This window comes from Lolium rigidum, chromosome 2 (assembly GCF_022539505.1).
Source record: "Lolium rigidum isolate FL_2022 chromosome 2, APGP_CSIRO_Lrig_0.1, whole genome shotgun sequence".
Taxonomy (NCBI): domain Eukaryota; kingdom Viridiplantae; phylum Streptophyta; class Magnoliopsida; order Poales; family Poaceae; genus Lolium; species Lolium rigidum.
The window spans coordinates 131,663,984-131,681,652 of NC_061509.1; the positions used below are offsets into that span (position 1 = coordinate 131,663,984).

Here is a 17,669-nt window from a genome sequence, read left to right on the forward strand (position 1 = left end):
GAGGAACTAATCTCAGAAATAAATCTAGAAATGATAAAGCCTTAATGAGTGTTGTACTTCAAAATAGAAAGCAAAAGAGTTCGATTTTTTGTAGGAAACAAGGAGCACTCTCTTCCCTAAGGTTATTTGCGGGCAGTTGGGCACATGAATAACCACATTTATTTACATCTAATTTGCTGAGTTTCCCTTGAAACATCCAAAATCACAGCACGCATCCACAAGTTCTTAACCAAAGGCTTTATCATAAGCACCAGAAATTCTGAGGGATTTAACAGATATTCAAGCGGCCGTTGGCTCGTTCTTAACCAAAGGCTAGCTGAGGGATTTAACAGCACTCTGTTGTTAACTTAAAATATCGTGGCAGCTTTACGATGCAAGATCATCTCCAGTTGGATAAATAACAAGGGAATTAACACTAGTGCTATTGCGTTACTTTGACGACATATACAGATGATGTGATTATCTCCACCAAACTGAGGGCAGTTTGCGGCTTCACCAGATACTATCGCTATTCAGATATTCATGGGATTTTACATTGATTTGGTAATTGGACAAATACCTAGGCTATATTGTTTTTCCATCTGAAAGGTTGATCGCCATTGTCCAAAGTTCTGTCCATTTCGCCTTCCCCTGTTCTGTTAGTTGGTTGCTCGGGCAACCTTGCCTGCACAGGAGCTCTCCCGCCTCGGCGTTCCTGAGATTAGTGATAAAAGCAAGTAGATGAAGTCTTGTTCATATGTTTCTATGTCTTTATGGTCCTAAATGTGCATATCAAATGAAAGTTTCAGATTATGAAATGAACGTATGCTTTTATGGACTTACGTCTCTGTTGTAGGGGAAATCGTCAACTTCAAGCATGTGAATGATCTGGCCAATCTTTGGCCTCTTGGAAGCATCAGGGTCCACACATCGCAGCGCCACCAGCAGAGCCTTCTTCACTGCTCTAGAGGTAGGCTTCTGGGGCATTTTCGGATCCACCACCCCCTCAGAATTTCTGGTGCTTACCATTGTCTTCAACCAATCAACTAAGTTTACCTGCACAGAATTGATGAATACAGTTTACAAGCTCATAAAACAGCAATGGCTATAAGGAGGCAGAATGACTAACCTCTCCAGGTGGCCTGTTATAATCCACTGGCACTCTACCACATATTATCTCCATAATAAGAATCCCAAAACTATACACATCGCTTGTTTCATTTAACATCCCGGTCCCCGCATACTCTGGAGCAACGTACCTGCAACGAGGAAGAAGAAATTAGAAACCATTAATCCATCCCACATTATAAAGCCACCAAAGGTGCAGCGCACAGATAGAAACTAACCCGAAAGTTCCCATAACTCGTGTAGTTACATAGCTGTTCTCTGAGCCTAAGAGTTTTGCAAGTCCGAAATCAGAGAGCTTAGCATTCCAGTTCTTATCGAGAAGAATGTTGCTTGACTTGACGTCCCGGTGAACCACCTTTGGCTCAAGCCCCTCGTGCAAATACATTAGTCTACAGAGTGTCAGACATTTATGTGACTAGGCATAATGATAGTGATAATCAATAATCCCCGACAACAGGCAGAGCTACACTAACCCTTTTGCTGTTCCTAGTATGATCTTCATCCTATGTTCCCATGTAAGAGGGCTTACAGGACCAACATCCCCATGGAGCCATTGTTCCAAGTTCCCGTTGTCAACATACTCGTACACGAGCATCCTAAAATGAACAATATAAGCAACATTTACATCGCCCGAATTGTTGATTCTACAACTTAGCAAAGTAATAAAACAGTGTGCACATACCTCTGATTCCCCTCGGCACAGTATCCTAGAAGGCGCACGAGGTTCTTGTGCCGAACACGGCCAATTGCTTCAACCTCCACCTTGAATTCTTTCTCTGCCTGCCCCCTAACAAGTTAAGCAAACCAGAATTTTCATTAGTCTAAAAAACACACTTATAATACTACCTCCGATTCAAGGAATAAGACGCCCTCGTTTTACGTGCTTTTTGTTTGACTAAGTATTACTTTGAATATATAAAGATTGTTTGTATAAAATTAACATCATTAGAAAGTGCTTTTCAATACGAATCCAATAATACTAATTACATATAATATAACCAAGATTTTGTTGCTCAATTTTTATGGTCAAAGTTCGTCTTGGAATACGCGTGCGCCTTATTCCTTGGGACGGAGGTAGTAGTGACCAATGGAAGGCAGTCATAAGCATTTGAACATATATATGTATATATTGATCTGTCTGTATATGATTTAATCTGATTCCGGAAATGTACATCTCAATACAGACTGAAGACATTGGCTATGAACAATATCTGAATTATAAAGAAAAAATATAACTCCTACTACTAATTTGCTAAACCTAACTTACAGGCTACAGTCCACCGGGCATCTGGTACCAATACCAGCAACACACATAAAGGCTTCTTGATTTGGAGCACCGACAAATTCAAATTGGTGAGGGTGTTTTTAATTGATCCCTAGACGTGGCAATCACAGTCAGAGACATTTGATTGTTGATACCACTAGGAACTAGGAATGTCATCCAACATAGCAATGTCAAGTTACTGTAAAATTTCCAGGGCAAGAGTTATGTGAATAGTAGCAAGGTACCTGTTGTTGAGCAAGTTCTTGACACCGACCTGCGTGCCGTTCTCGAGCACACCGTGGTACACGATCCCGTACCCGCCCTCGCCGATCACGTTCTCGTCCGCGAACATTCCGGTCGCCGTCTCCAGCTCCTTGAGCGTGTACCAGTGGCCCCACCCCAGGTGAGACACCTCCGGCATCGCCGGCGGCGCGTGGTCCGCCGCGCCGTTGCGGCTCTCGCTGCTGCTGCCCTGCGACGACGGTCCACCGTCGCTCCGGTGGCTGTGGTGCCGGGGCTCCTCCGGGTACGTCGTGCGGTGCTCCTTGACGGTGGCTGTCTGAACGGGCCCGGAAGGCGGGGCCATGGGGAACTGAAGTACCTGCGCGAGTGGCATCTTCGTGGCGGCGGCCACGGAGCGGGAGGGGACTTCTTGGATGTCCTTTGAGGCCTTGACCTTCGCGGCGTCCTTCGGAGGAGCGGAGACGGGGAGGTGGTGGACGGGGGCGGTCGGCCTCCGCTGCTGCCGCCGGCGCGAGGCGAGGAAGCAGAGCAGGGAGATGACGACAAGGAGCAGCACGAAGGCGGCGCCGACGGCGATGCCCACGAGCACCCACATGCGGAGCCCGAACACCACCGTGCTCTGGGACAGCTCCGAGTCCGACATCAATGGGAGCTGCCGGTACCAGCACCCGACACCTTCTTCCTCCTCTCAAAATTGGCGGATCTCTGCAGCGACCTCGGGTAATTAAGCCGGAAAGGTCGGATTCTACGGCGCACACAGCATCAAGCTTTGTCGGATTTTCGACACGGTAGTGCTTGCTGGAAAGAGAAAGTTGATTCGGGTGGGTGATCGGTTGCAAAAGGAAGGGGGGAGGATGTTGAGGGGCAACAATGTGGTTGCAAAGATTGGATATGCTTGCTCGGAAAGTGAAGAGCGGTGGATGGTTCGGTCGGTGTGAGGGAAATTTTGGATTGTGGTGAGATGAGAGAGAGAAAGAAATATGGTGCGGCCTGCCGGTGGTTGGTGTGATGGAAATTGCAGGGGCAAACCAAGAAATGCAGAGAAGAAGATTACTGAACACGAACAGATGGTTGTTTGCTTGCTGATAGATAATGGTACATTGGTACTAGGCTAGCTAGAGTGGGAAACTGAGAATGACAATCGAATGCGAGGAGGTAGAAGACGGGGAGAGTGAGACAGGACTGGCTAGAGGAGTAATTGGGAAGTAATGAGGGCAGTGCTGCTTTGCATGCATGGACGCAGGTGGAGGCGAAGAAGCCAGGCGCAACGCAAAATTCAAAGCCTACAGGATTTAGAAGAAGAAGGAGAAGGGACGCTGCCGCAATTATTTTTTATTAGGTGGGTTACAGTGAGGATTGACGAGTATTCTTTGCTCATCTGCTGGAGGAGCTGTCATGGAGACCATGTTGCAGCTTTTCTATCTTACAATTCACATGTATGTATCTAAGCTTTTGCAAGGTGCTGCTTTGGGTCCCCGAATTCATCCATTTCATGTCATGGAGATGATAGCATGGAAAACTGACAGCGTCTCCACCGGCGAGCACAATAGCACTTCTGATAGCAATTTGAGGGTCGGCGGTAAAATTTGGCTCATACTGGCGCGTCCAATAAAGTATCGGAGACCAGTAAAACCGTCGGCAACCCTGTGCCGGTCCCTTCGCACGGGGTGCCTCCACGGCGATCCGCCTCGCTAGCCTGTGTACTTCCCGCAGGCGCAGCGCATGGCGGCGCCTACGCGCGCACCGACATGGGCGGTGTTAGGCGCCTTTCGATCCGGCTCGTCCAGGTCCGTACGTGATGTCTACGCACGCTTCTATTCCTGTAGACAGTGTTGGGCCTCCAAAAGCAGTGGTTTGTAGAACAGCAGCAAGTTTCCCTTAAGTGGATCACCCAAGGTTTATCGAACTCAGGGAGGTAGAGATCAAAGATATCCCTCTCAAGCAACCCTGCAATTAAGATACAAGAAGTCTCTTGTGTCCCCAACACACCTAATACACTTGTCAGATGTATAGGTGCACTAGTTCGGCGAAGAGATAGTGAAATACAAGTAATATGGTGATTATACGTAGTAATTGCAATCTCAAATAAAAATTGCAGCAAGCGAACATGTAGCAAAACTTGTTGGAAACGGTGTTTCAATGCTTAGAAACAAGGCCTAGGGATCATACTTTCACGAGTGGACACTCTCAACAATGATCACATAATTGAATAAATAAATGCTACTCTCAAACACTCTCTTGTTGGATAACAAACACCATTCATTGTGTAGGGCTGCAAAAGCACACCTCAAGCCAGAGTAAACAAGCTCCATAACGTCATAAAGGAATCACACACGATGCGCACACTGTCACCATCACACCGTGGAGAGTGACTCCAGAGTTTATATTAAAGTAACCTCTAGAGTGCATAATAGACAAGAGTAACATCTACATATTCAACTAGATTACAAAGCTCATGATCACATAAAGATCACACCATGGGAGAGAGAGATGAACCACATAGCTACCGGTAGAGCCCTCAGCCTCGGGGGAGAACTACTCCCTCCTCATCATGGGAGACAGCAACGGCGATGAAGATGGCGGTGGTGATGACTCCGGGGGCAATTCCCCGTCCCGTCAGCGTGCCGGAACACTGTCCCCCGAAACTTGTCTTCGCGATGGCGGCGGCTACGGATCTCTTCGTGGAATATGACTTGATATTTTAGGGTTTTCGCGACGGAAGGAATATATAGGCGAAAGGGCGGCGCGAGGGGGTGCCCGAGGGGCCCACCCCATATGGCGGCGCGCCCCCCTCTTGGCCGCGCCGGCCTATGGTGTGGAGGCCGTGGGCCTCCCCCTGGCTTGCCCTTCTGGCTCCGTGTGTCCTCGGAAAAATAGGAGGTTTGGCTTTTGTTTCGTCAAATTCCGAGATTATTGCCCGAACAACTTTTCTGGAACCAAAAACAGCAGAAAACAGGAACTGGCGCTCCAGCACCTTGTTAATAGGTTAGTACAGGAAAATGCATCAAAATGATATAAAGTATGAATAAAACATGTAGGTATTGTAATAAAACTAGCACGGAACATAAGACATTATAGATACGTTGGAGACGTATCAAGCATCCCCAAGCTTAGTTCCTACTCGCCCTCGAGTAGGTAAACGATAAAAAGAATAATTTCTGAAGTGACATGCTACCAACATAATCTTGATCAATACTATTGTAAAGCCATATGTGATGAATGAAGTGACTCAAAGCAATGCTCTATAGTTTGCTAACAAGAAGATAATGACTAAACAACTGAATCATATAGCAAAAACTTTTCATGGGACTTTCAAGACAAGCATCAAAAAGTCTTGCATAGGAGTTAACTCATAAAGCAATAGATTCTAAATAAAAGGTTTTTGAAGCAACACAGAGGAAGATTTAAGTTTCAGCAATTGCTTTCAACTTTCAACATATATATCTCATGGATAATTGTCATATAAGATGGACGACGACGTAGGCGACGGCGAGCGGCGGGGTGATGTTGGTCCATCACGGCAGCCTTGGCGGCGTCAAGCGTGCCCGTGGCCTCGACCGCCACGCCGGCCACCTGGACCAGCCATGGATTACCTCTCCAAGTAAAGCACATAAGATGTGACAGAATTAAAATATAGTTTCACTAGAGGTGACCTGATAAGTTATTGATGAAGAAGGGGATGCCTTGGGCATCCCCAAGCTTAGACGTTTGAGTCTTCTCGGAATATATGCAGGGATGAACCACGGGGGCATCTCCAAGCTTAGACTTTTCACTCTTCTTGATCATATTATATCACCCCCCTCTCTTGATCCTTGAAAACTTCCTTCACACCAAACTCAAAACAATCTTATTAGAGGGTTAGTGCATAATCAAAAATTTACATGTTCAGCAAGGACACAATCATTCCCAACACTTCTGGACATTACTCAAGGTTACTGAAATTTAATGGAGTAAAGAAATCCGCTCAAACACAGTAAAAAAGGCAATGCGAAATAAAAGACACTGTCAAAACAGAACAGTTCGTAAAGACGAATTTTTTCGAGGCACTTAACATGCTCAGATGAAAAAGCTCAAATTGAATGAAAGTTGCGTACATATCTGAGGATTACTCACGAATTTTTTCAAGATTTTACGATGTTTCAAATGATACCTCAGCAAGAATTTGATGCTTTGGGGCATCATAATTTCTCCTTTGTGAATTAATTTTGTGTTTGCGCGCTTGGTTACCCTATTATCCAGTTGCATTTGATGTTCTCTTTATTAATATAATAATGATTTCATATTAGAAAAAAGATCAAAACCCAGATGTAACCTCCATGTAGATCACTTGAATTTTTTTGGTGGTACTACTCCCATTAATTTGTGTTTGTGCGCTTAGTTACCCTATTAAAGATCGAGAAATACTTGCTAAGAATGACATGTTAACATCTGCAAACGCCAACATGTCACTAATGCAGACGTCACATCTCTCATAATGCTCATTATATGCCGCTCTCCGCGTGACGGGCTATGCAGAAATGCTCTGATCAAATCAAGCGTTGAGCAGTAAATGATTTGCACATCCCGTGCCCAGGTCATGGGGCAGGAGTATCAATGTATCATTTTGGGACGGCCGTACACCGCCGCTAAATAATGGCAAGCTCGATCTGGAGGACGCACCCTGCACCGCCAAAGAACACTCCTCCAATTCAAGTATTTCATGTAAAAACTCCGCAAAATTTCCTGAAACTCATATGGATTCCAAACAGATCCCGTGGTACTTGTAATGTCCACCTCTCGTCAACTCCCTCTTATGTCATGCATGTCGATCTGATTTTGACCAACCATTCAGAAAATGTTCTGATTTCGACCAACATAAAAAGCAATCATACTAAAAGGGAACCAGATGCTTTAAATCTTTAATGATGTACTGAAATATAAGCATTATGTCCTGAGATATTAAAAGGGAACCAGATGCTTATCCAGGTCAACTCCCCTTAGATCCTAGAAATTCTCTGACACGAAAATAAATTAATGCAATTTGCTGGTCCAGTCGTCCAGAACAAAAATACTCCATTCCACTACTGCAACTGAAATCTGTTGGTGCAGGCACATCCATGCATCAGCAACTTGCTTATTAATTAGGTACTATATGATCCAGGCTCCAGCATGGGATCAATTGTTTTTTTGCTGCTTGGTCAGCATCTAGCGCTGCTTGTCCAGCAGGCAACGCTGACAGATTGGCCTCTTCTGGAAATGGTTACGACTGGCTTACTGATCACTATTCACTACTGTACTTGTGCATTTTCTTTCTGCACTCCTAGTTGTTGATCAGCAATGTGAGAAAATAGTAATGTGGTTTAAGACTGTAACGCAGAAGCAATCGTACAATGCCGTCATACACTGAGGGTAATTAACCACCATCCACGTGGTAAGAAGAGTGGGTAGAACATGCCCATCGAATGATTAAGGGTGGATGTGCTGTTACAGGCTGAAGTGCTTAGGTAGCTGGAACGCCAATGTCATTATAGTAGTATTAAACTGTACACCTGCTTGTTCAAGCGTTTCGTGTAAATAATGAACCCAAGATCTGGTGGTTATGTAGCCTCAATTTCTTTGACTAGCTTTTCACTTTTCCTGCGTGAACACAACGAGTAAAAAAGAGAATGGCTGGTGAGCAAGACGTGTGACAATACAGTAGATGGATTTTTCTCTATTGTTTTTGGTTAAGGTAGGCGGCTAGAGGAGTTGCTCTCCTAAGAAAGTCCATCCAATTCCGAGAAGCAATTGGTCTTAATCGATAGGCTAGATCTTATGATCTCCATGAAAGAGATTGTGAAGCCACACATACCGCATATCTGAGATCACCAGTTCCAGAAACAGGAACATGAGCTTGATGGCCATGTTTCGCTGGAATCCAGAAAACATTACCACATGGCACACATGTGATGAGAAATATGAAAAATACGATCTCAAAAGGAATCCAGAAATCATCTACCATGTCTTCACTTTGGAACTTCTCTCTGGCCGCAAAAGGGCCACATCAGGTGGCGGTGCAATTAGTCGGTACTATTGGGCTTATTGTGCATCGTCAGCTCAGATATCAACGTAGCAGTATTGTTGAAAACCGTAAGTGTTTTGCAGGTAGAAAAGAAAATCTAATAAATTGGTCGTCTCATCTGATTACACCAACGACTCCATTGTTTGGCTTTATTCTCTCAAATGGCCACTTTCTAAGAAAAAAGTGAAGTGCAAAGATTATACAGTCAAAAGCAGTACAGCTCTGTATTTGCTTCCAAGCTTCAACCCTGAAGTAAAACAGTGCAATAACAATTTCTATGGTGGACACTGGGGTTTATTTAGTTCTGGCAACTCAATGGCCTAGGGATGTGTATTATAGTTATCAAAAATGACAGGTCGTTGGCCGGTCACCATTTCTTGTCATGACAAGGACATACATATATTTTAGACATAAGAACGCCATCTTTCAGCATACAGACAATACTGACATTTACATAATTCTGACCGTGGATATTAGTTCAAATTTTATTACGCAACGGGGTGAGTACATGTTATGACAGCATCACGCTCCCAACACACATTGTAACCTGTAGAACATACATCAAAGCAAGGAACAGACCGTGGATATTTCAGAAACAAGTCATCAGTTTGATGTCCAAATAATTTTCCATATGAATAGGATTTTTCACAAGGAAATAATACTTTATAATGTAATTTTTTTTGAATTAATTTATAATGTCACTAATCAATCTCTACACCAGTAAATGAGTTGCATCGATGAAAAGAACTAAAATCTTACAGGATTGGCAGGTTCTCGAATAAACACTGACAGGATTATGGGACTGGAGCTTAATGGATCAAATGTACAGAACCAAGTAATAATTCCATCTTGGTATTCATTCCAACTACCATGTAATAATTCCATCTTCATTCTGGGACTGGAGCTTGATGGATAACCAGTTATTGTAGGGTCTGTTTGGTTGATGACTACCCATGCAACATTTTCCAAATTTGGTGAGCAAATTGCTCGCCACACTTGTGGCAGGACTTGGCAAGAATTTCTATGTATGACATGTGCTAACAAATTGTGGCACACCACAAAGTGAGGCAAAGAACCAAACACTAGAATGAGAGGGTGTGGCATGCCTAACCTGTGGCTTGGCAAGGTGTGGCTTTAATCCAAATAGGCCCGTGATTCAACAACTGGTGCGTCACCAACCATAGGGAATGGATGAAACCATACAACATCCTGCTCAAACTGAGCTGTTTGAGGAAATGTGTGAGGACCCGAGGATGGATCGCTCACAGGGATCGATAGATTTCGTGGGATACAAGGGAAAGGGGATGAGAGAAAAGAGAAGGGGATGAGATTCAGATCATTCTATTCAATTCCACGATCGTTTCTTCATTACAGACACGAGGCTTATAACACGCCTCCCTCTCTAGCCGAACCAGCTTAACACACACACAGAACGGGCCAACATACTGGGCCTTGCCTTTCCAACCTGTACCGGATTCAGCCTGTGTTAACTCCCGTGTCCGTCACCATATTGACAGCATATGGGGACGTGACACCTTCCCCTCCTTGTGACGAAGCTTCCTTCCAAATTGCGGCATCAGGAAAACGGCAACGTAGCACATAGTAGTCCTCCCAAGTAGCACATTCTGGAGGTAGGGTAGACCAAAGTACCTTGATCTGAGGCATCACTGAATTTCCTTTCTTGACCATGCGACGCTCCAGTATTTGCTGCGGTAGAAAGACGCCTGTCGAGAGATCCACTGAAACAGGAAGTTCAGAGAACACTGGGCTATAGTTAGGAGTAAAAGGTTTTAACTGGGAAACATGAAAAACATTATGAATCTTGCTCTCATCTGGCAATTGCAGCCTGTAAGCCGTTGCTCCCACTCGAGCCAACACTTTGTACGGTCCATAATATTTGAGGGCAATCTTGGCTGACGGTCGGACAACAACCGACGATTGAACGTACGGTTGAAGTTTCAGCAGAACCTCCTCTCCAACCTCAAACTGACGATCAGAGCGATGCTTATCCGCCTGGTTTTTCATACGCAGCTGAGCTCGGAGCAAATGTTCACGCAACAGATCCAAATATGCTTGACGTTCAGCTGGCACATTGCCCAGAACCTCATCCTGGACTGAACCCAAATTAGGCATCGCTCCAAAGTTTGGTTCAATACCATAAAGTGCCTTGAAAGGAGAGCAGCCCAGCGAAGTGTGAAATGACGAATTGTACCAAAATTCAGCCATTGGTAACCACTTGCGCCACTGCTTAGGACTCTCATGCGTAGCACAACGCAGATACTGCTCCAAGCACTGGTTTACCCTCTCGGACTGCCCATCCGTTTGAGGATGATAAGCAGAAGAGTAGGACAGCTTTGTCCCCACTGCTTTGAATAGATGGCGCCAGAATTTGCTTGTAAAAGTTGCATCTCGATCCGAGACAATAGAAACCGGCACACCATGCAACTTTACCACATTATCAAGGAATAGATTGACCACTGTCAGGGCAGAGTAGGGATGCCGCAGTGCAATGAAGTGACTGTATTTAGTAAAACGATCAACCACAACCAGTATTACCTCATGTCCATCTGATTTAGGGAGTCCCGTAATGAAATCCATCGTGATGTGAGACCAAGGACGAGTAGGGACTGGCAATGGTTGCAGCAGCCCAGCTGGAAGAATGTTTTCATGCTTTGCTTGTTGACAAAGTTGACATTGCTTCACCCAATCTTCCACTTGTTGTTTAATGCCAGGCCAGTAATACTGCTTACGCACCCTTTGATAAGTAGCCCGGACACCTGAATGACCTCCAATTGCACTTGAGTGCATAGCACTAATTAGCTTTATCTGCAGTGCTGAGTTGTTGCCAATCCACAGCCTGCCCTTGTATCTGATCAAACCATCATGTAGGTGATGGCCTTTTTGGTCGGGACTGATGATAGCCAATTGAGTCAAAAGCTCTTGTGCTTTACTATCCGTGGCATAAGAATTAATCACCTCTTGCGCCCATTCGGGCCGACAGTAAGAGACAGAAGATGCAGCCATCAGATGAGCTACTCTGGACAATGAATCAGCAGCTCCATTCTCGCTTCCTTTCTTGTACTTAATGTGAAATTGTAGGCCAACCATCTTTGCCATTGCCTTGCGCTGCAATTCAGTAGTCAATTGTTGATCTTGCAGATTAACTAGACTCTTATGATCTGTAAGGATTGTAAAAGGGCCCCGCTGCAAGTATGGTCTCCACTTGTCGACGGCCATCATCACGGCTAAAAACTCTTTCTCATATACAGACAGTTTCCTATTGTTCACCCCCAACGCTTTGCTCAGGTAAGCAATAGGGTGCCCATTCTGGGTCAGGACAGCTCCCACGCCTGTGTCGCAAGCATCAGTTTCAACCGTAAAAGAAAGATCGAAATCTGGCAAGGCAAGAACCGGAGTAGAAGTCATGGCAAGTTTCAACTGCTGGAATGCTTGTTCTGCATGTTCTGACCACATAAACCCCGTTTTTGTCAGAAGGTTTGTGAGAGGTTTTGCTAAAATGCCATACCCCTGTACAAATTTGCGGTAATATCCAGTTAGTCCGAGGAAACCCCGTAATTCAGTTGCTGATGCTGGAGAAGGCCATGCCAACATGGCCTGTGTCTTTTCGGCATCTGTTGCAACACCATTTCTGCAAATAATGTGCCCCAGGTAAGAAATGCTGTCCTGCGCAAACGAGCACTTTGACATCTTGGCGTATAACTGATGGTTGCGGAGGGTTTGTAACACCAAACGCAAATGAGACAGATGTTCTGGCAATGAGCGACTGTACACCAGGATGTCATCGAGGAAGACGATCACGAAACGGCGAATTTCAGCTGAGAAAATTGAATTCATCAAGCATTGAAACGTTGCTGGAGCATTCGTCAGTCCGAAGGGCATGACACGGAATTGGAAGTGTCCAGAGTGTGTTTTAAACGCCGTCTTCTCCTCATCTGCCTCCCGCATGCGAATCTGGTGGTAACCGGCGCGTAAATCCAGTTTTGAGAAGAATTGTGCGCCGGCCAATTCATCTAGTAGCTCGTCCACCACTGGAAGTGGAAATTTGTTCTTAATAGTACTGGAATTGAGGCGGCGGTAATCCACACAGAACCTCCACTCGCCGTCCTTCTTCTTCACCAATAATACAGGCGAGGCATACGGGCTCATGCTAGGTACAATTAACCCTGCCTTTATCATCTCTGCTACTTGACGTTCAATTTCATCCTTCTGGAATGGCGAGTAGCGATAGGGACGACAGTTAATGGGAGAATGATGTGCCTCAAGCGAGATGGCATGGTCGTATGCTCGATGAGGCGGTAAGGAGGTAGGAGCAGCAAACACATCTTCGAACTCCTGAAGCAGGACTGTCAATTCTGGAGATGTAGTGTCAGATACCATTGTTTCTTCAGAAACTGAATTCAGTTCCACCACTGCGAGTGCCCAAATGTCATTACCCGCGTATGCCTTGCGCACTTGTTCGACCGTGATGGAATTGAGTGCCACATGTGTGGAACTAGGAGGCTGTATCCCCACCAGATGTGCTTCAGAACCATTGTGGGGAATTGTCAGTGTTTTCCCAGTCCAGTCCACAGTCATTGGACTATAACTTTTTAACCAATCCATCCCCAGCACTGCATCATATCCACCCAACTCTAACACTCGCATTGTAGTGGAGAAAGTGTAATCTTGAGTCATCCACTCTAATTGTTTTACTTGTTGATCACAAGGCACCAGACTGCCATTAGATAACTTAACTTGAGCGGCAGGAGCAGTTGTGATCTGACAATTGGCTGCAATAGCAAAGGCCTTGTTAATAAAGCTGTGACTACTGCCAGAATCAATCAGTGTTATCATCACTTGATTTCCAACTTGAGCTCTGAGACGAATAGTTTCATTAGCTTCACCTCCAGATACTGCCTGCAATGAAATATGGCAACATTGGCTGTGGGTGCTTGGTGGTGTAGGTTCATCCAGGAGCTCTAGTGCATGCACCGTGTCATCAGTAAAAACCTCTCCATATTCACCCAATTGTATTGTTAGTAGCTGCAAGGGTTTCTTGCACTGGTGCTCTTTACTGTATTTATCCCCACAGCGAAAACAAAGATTGTTTGCCCTCCTGAAATCCCTCAGTTGTCTTTCTCGACTGTAATCGTCGCTTGAGGCTCGCTTAAAGTTGGGAGCCGGCAACTGACTTGTGGTGGCACTCCCCTGATGTTGAAGTGGCGGTTTGCTGACAGAGAACACCCTGCCTTTTGGTTTATGAATTTCCAGCTCCTCTTCCTGAATACGAGCCAAAGACACTGCACGAGTAACGCTGGTAGGTGCTTGCAATCGAACTGCTGCACGAAGCTCATCCTTCAGGCCCATAACGAATTGTGATACAAAAAAATTTGTGTTCAGGGTGGGGTCCAAGGAAATCAACTGGTACATCACTGTTTCAAACGTTGTGCGATACTCCAGTACCGATCCAGTCTGACGTAACTGATGAAGCTTGGACATCAAAACATCATAATCATCCTGCCCAAACTCTTCAGCAATTGCAGTACAGAGCATTTCCCAGTTCATCACCGAGTGACAGCGCTTGTACGCCTGCCACCAGAGTGCCGCGTGACCACCAAAATACAGAGAAGCAACTGACAACCACTGATGTTTCGGAACTGAATACATCTCAAAGTAAGTGGCACAGAGATCGAACCACATGTGAGGGTTTGTCCCATCAAATCTCGGAAAATCATGTTTCGGTGGTTTGGCAAAAAATTCACTGGGCGAGCTAGGGGCTGAATGATATGCACGGCGAGAATTTCCTGACGATGGTCGCTCCTCCGGGCCAGCGAACACCACCTCACGCACACCCGCCGGTGGAATCAGGATGGGTTGCGTACCATTGGTGAGACGTGGCATTCCCAACGGAGCGCTCGCTCCCCCTTGCGACCCATCAGGTACTGGTGGAATTGGTGGCTGTACCGCATCCTTCATCTTCTCCAGCTCCCGTTGCTTCATTCGCACCTCATCCACGCTCTCCTGCGTGGTCTCGAGCTGCTTGCCCAGGTGGTTGATCTCCAACGCCATGGAATCAAATCGGGCCAACACTGAGTCCAATTTCCCCTGGATCTGTTCGGAATTTTCTCCCATCGCGCTCAAGATCTGACGAGTGGCGGCCGAGGGCTTGGACGGCGCCGTGGCTCAACTCTGATTTGATCGAACCCTGCTCAGGATTTTGCGCTATCCAACCGAAGTCGGACGGCACCTTTCGCAGTGGATGTTACCGATCAAACTCGAGGATGACGAGCGCAACAAGCGGATCCCAAAGCTCTGATACCAAGATGTGAGGACCCGAGGATGGATCGCTCACAGGGATCGACAGATTTCGTGGGATACAAGGGAAAGGGGATGAGAGAAAAGAGAAGGGGATGAGATTCAGATCATTCTATTCAATTCCACGATCGTTTCTTCATTACAGACACGAGGCTTATAACACGCCTCCCTCTCTAGCCGAACCAGCTTAGCACACACACGGGCCAACATACTGGGCCTTGCCTTTCCAACCTGTACCGGATTCAGCCTGTGTTAACTCCCGTGTCCGTCACCATATTGACAGCATATGGGGACGTGACAAAATGAGATCATGGCTCTGTTGTTCTGGCATGATGAAGTGAGAATGGGAGCAAACCTCGTAGGGCATTGGATTTCATCTCCTGAAAATGATCTGGCGCAACTTTTCAATCTGTTGCATGCAGCAGTTTCTGATCGGCAAGTCTGCTCTCGGTTTATCTGAAGAGAAGTCAAAACATATCAGTAACTCTAGATGATACACAAGTGTACACTACTGATAGGTAAATGATATGTGTGTGGCTCCTCTCAAATAGTCAAGACTTCACAGCCATATGAAAATTGAGTAGATCGATGGCACGGTGAACGAGGACACTTGTTGTTCAGCAGTAACAATCAGTCAATCACCAAAAAAAAATAGCATGTATTACAATTTTTTAATATATATGGCTGTTCAGTCACTAGAAACAAGGTGCAATATCGATAGCATGACAAGTGAAAGGAAGCAACATTTAGAGGTTGTTGCTCTTGTAGAAAACAACTGTCGGAAAAGAATCATGAATGACCTAATGGAATATACAATGTAATTGATTGGCAGATCCACAATGTTATTTACAGTTGGGATTGTTGCACCTCATTGGAATTTTAGATGAACAAACTCATAAAAAGTGTAGCAACAAATGCAGTTTTCGATGCAAAGAAGACTCAGTTCTGTACTTGATATTCCAAGCCAATAGCAGTGTAGGTGCTCCTCGACACGCTGAGGGATCCAAATCCGTAGCTCTCTTCAATTTAATAAACCAATGGCAACAATGGATTCATTCTCCAGCCTGGAATGTTTCGGCATAACAACATTTGAAGAGTTTGTAGTTTTTTTCTTCATAAAGTCTATATCCAACTGCACAAAGCAATTCAACAAAGATTCAAAAGATATCTAATCGTAATATGACAAATGGAAATATGTGGCAGACTCAAGTGTTTCATTATTTCTAAGACGATGAATTTAAGGATTTTTTTCTCACCTTCCCCGATTTATGTTTTTTAACACCCCCGCTAACTATTCTCTCTCTTATTTACAAGGCAACTTTTGGATATCAATCATTCTAATACCATCCCATAATTATTTGTTGTCAGTAAAACCTCATAAATACACAAGCGAGTGTGCTGGTGGTATAGTTTAGTTTTTGTGCATTTTGAACTCAAGGACGACACCCTTGCATGTACAATATCCATTATCATATACATAACTGTCAGATATATTTCTTGTATATTTGGCTCGTTTCATGGCAGCATAAGTCAAGGGAAAAATAAAATGACATGCACTTGCTAACTATTTTGAAATGTTATCATACTTATGCTATGTCCTCGGAAAGTTTGATGCATGGTTTATTATTAATCTCAACTAGCTAAAAGACACGGCCTAGGGCTTGCTCAGAATAACATATACTAACAAGATAAGCCCCTATGCCGACAGTGTCTAACTCATGGCCCTGCAAAGGAACAGATATAAGAAGGTTAAATGATCCCACAAAAGTAAATAATAATAGAAATGGCTATAGTATGGCACAACGAACAACATAGGAATAGATTAATAGTACTACCATCCCATGAATTGGCACATATACGTACATCATTGACCAAAGAATCGTCAAATACAATGCCCATAGCACGAACGAAATTGACCTGATTGCCTGCTTGTTGCATATTGTTTCCTCATCATTGCCAGCAGTAAATCTAAGGCCAAGTCAAACGTACTGTAGATCATGGATCTCTACAGCAACTGCATAAATGTTAGGATATCCACTTATCATAACCTGAAGGTGAAGGTAAAGTGGTGGAATATATTTCACCAAATAAAGGTTAAGGGCAGCACAGGTTAGAGAGGAGAGAAGTGGGTTAGGGATTCCAGAACTACTGGTTTATTGTTTCATTTCCTAGTGTACGCTACTTACAGAGGATATGACGAACTTCTAATACAAGGAAAGTAAAGAATTAAAGATTGAATCAGAAACAAACTGATAGACGATAGTATAACTCAGGAAACATGGTAAAGAATAGGTAATAATCTGGCTATGGTGCAATTGCGTACTTTTGAAGAAAAATCTGGTTATGAGGATGCATGCTGACAGAATGTGCTTCGGTAAGAAAATAGAGGAGAAATTTATGAGTGTGATGGTTCTATTCAGTTAGAATAACAGAACACAACATTTACCAACCATGAACGAGCTAACATAAGCATGAGAATGTGTTCCATGAAGGCATGAAGCCGTATGCCAAACAGATTGAACAACCTGGTACATAACACAAATGGCACACTGAGGCACGAAAAGACCAGGGTAACATTCAAAGATAAAGGCTTCTCCTCTCCCTTTTCTCACCATGGAAAGTATCTATCTGTTGATTAGCCATGCTTCCTGAATTAGACCTAGTATATCATATTCTGTGAATGTAAAGTTTCCTTCTATC

The 17,669-nt window shown here is 44.6% G+C and overlaps 1 protein-coding gene across 1 annotated transcript; it reads right to left on the reverse strand.

Annotated features, from left to right (window-relative positions):
- Nucleotides 1-342: 342 nt before the first annotated feature.
- LOC124692363 (probable serine/threonine-protein kinase At1g01540) lies at nt 343-3,938 on the reverse strand. Its single transcript, XM_047225719.1, has 7 exons — nt 2,617-3,938; nt 1,790-1,894; nt 1,581-1,703; nt 1,326-1,496; nt 1,109-1,238; nt 823-1,035; nt 343-694 (listed from the first exon to the last, which is right to left on the reverse strand). The coding sequence occupies exons 1-7, from the start codon at nt 3,255-3,257 to the stop codon at nt 560-562; spliced, it is 1,518 nt and encodes a 505-aa protein (XP_047081675.1). The 5' UTR covers nt 3,258-3,938; the 3' UTR covers nt 343-559.
- Nucleotides 3,939-17,669: the final 13,731 nt, after the last annotated feature.

Bases quoted from the DNA above. Each gene is read 5' to 3' on its own strand.
- LOC124692363 (XM_047225719.1), bottom strand. From the start codon at position 3,257: ATGTCGGACTCGGAGCTGTCCCAGAGCACGGTGGTGTTCGGGCTCCGC. The intron at 1,895-2,616 runs GTACCTTGCTAC...TTAACTTGTTAG, and splicing joins AAGAACTTGCTCAACAACAG to GGGGCAGGCAGAGAAAGAAT. The intron at 1,239-1,325 runs GTTAGTTTCTAT...TCCTCGTTGCAG, and splicing joins CGAGTTATGGGAACTTTCGG to GTACGTTGCTCCAGAGTATG.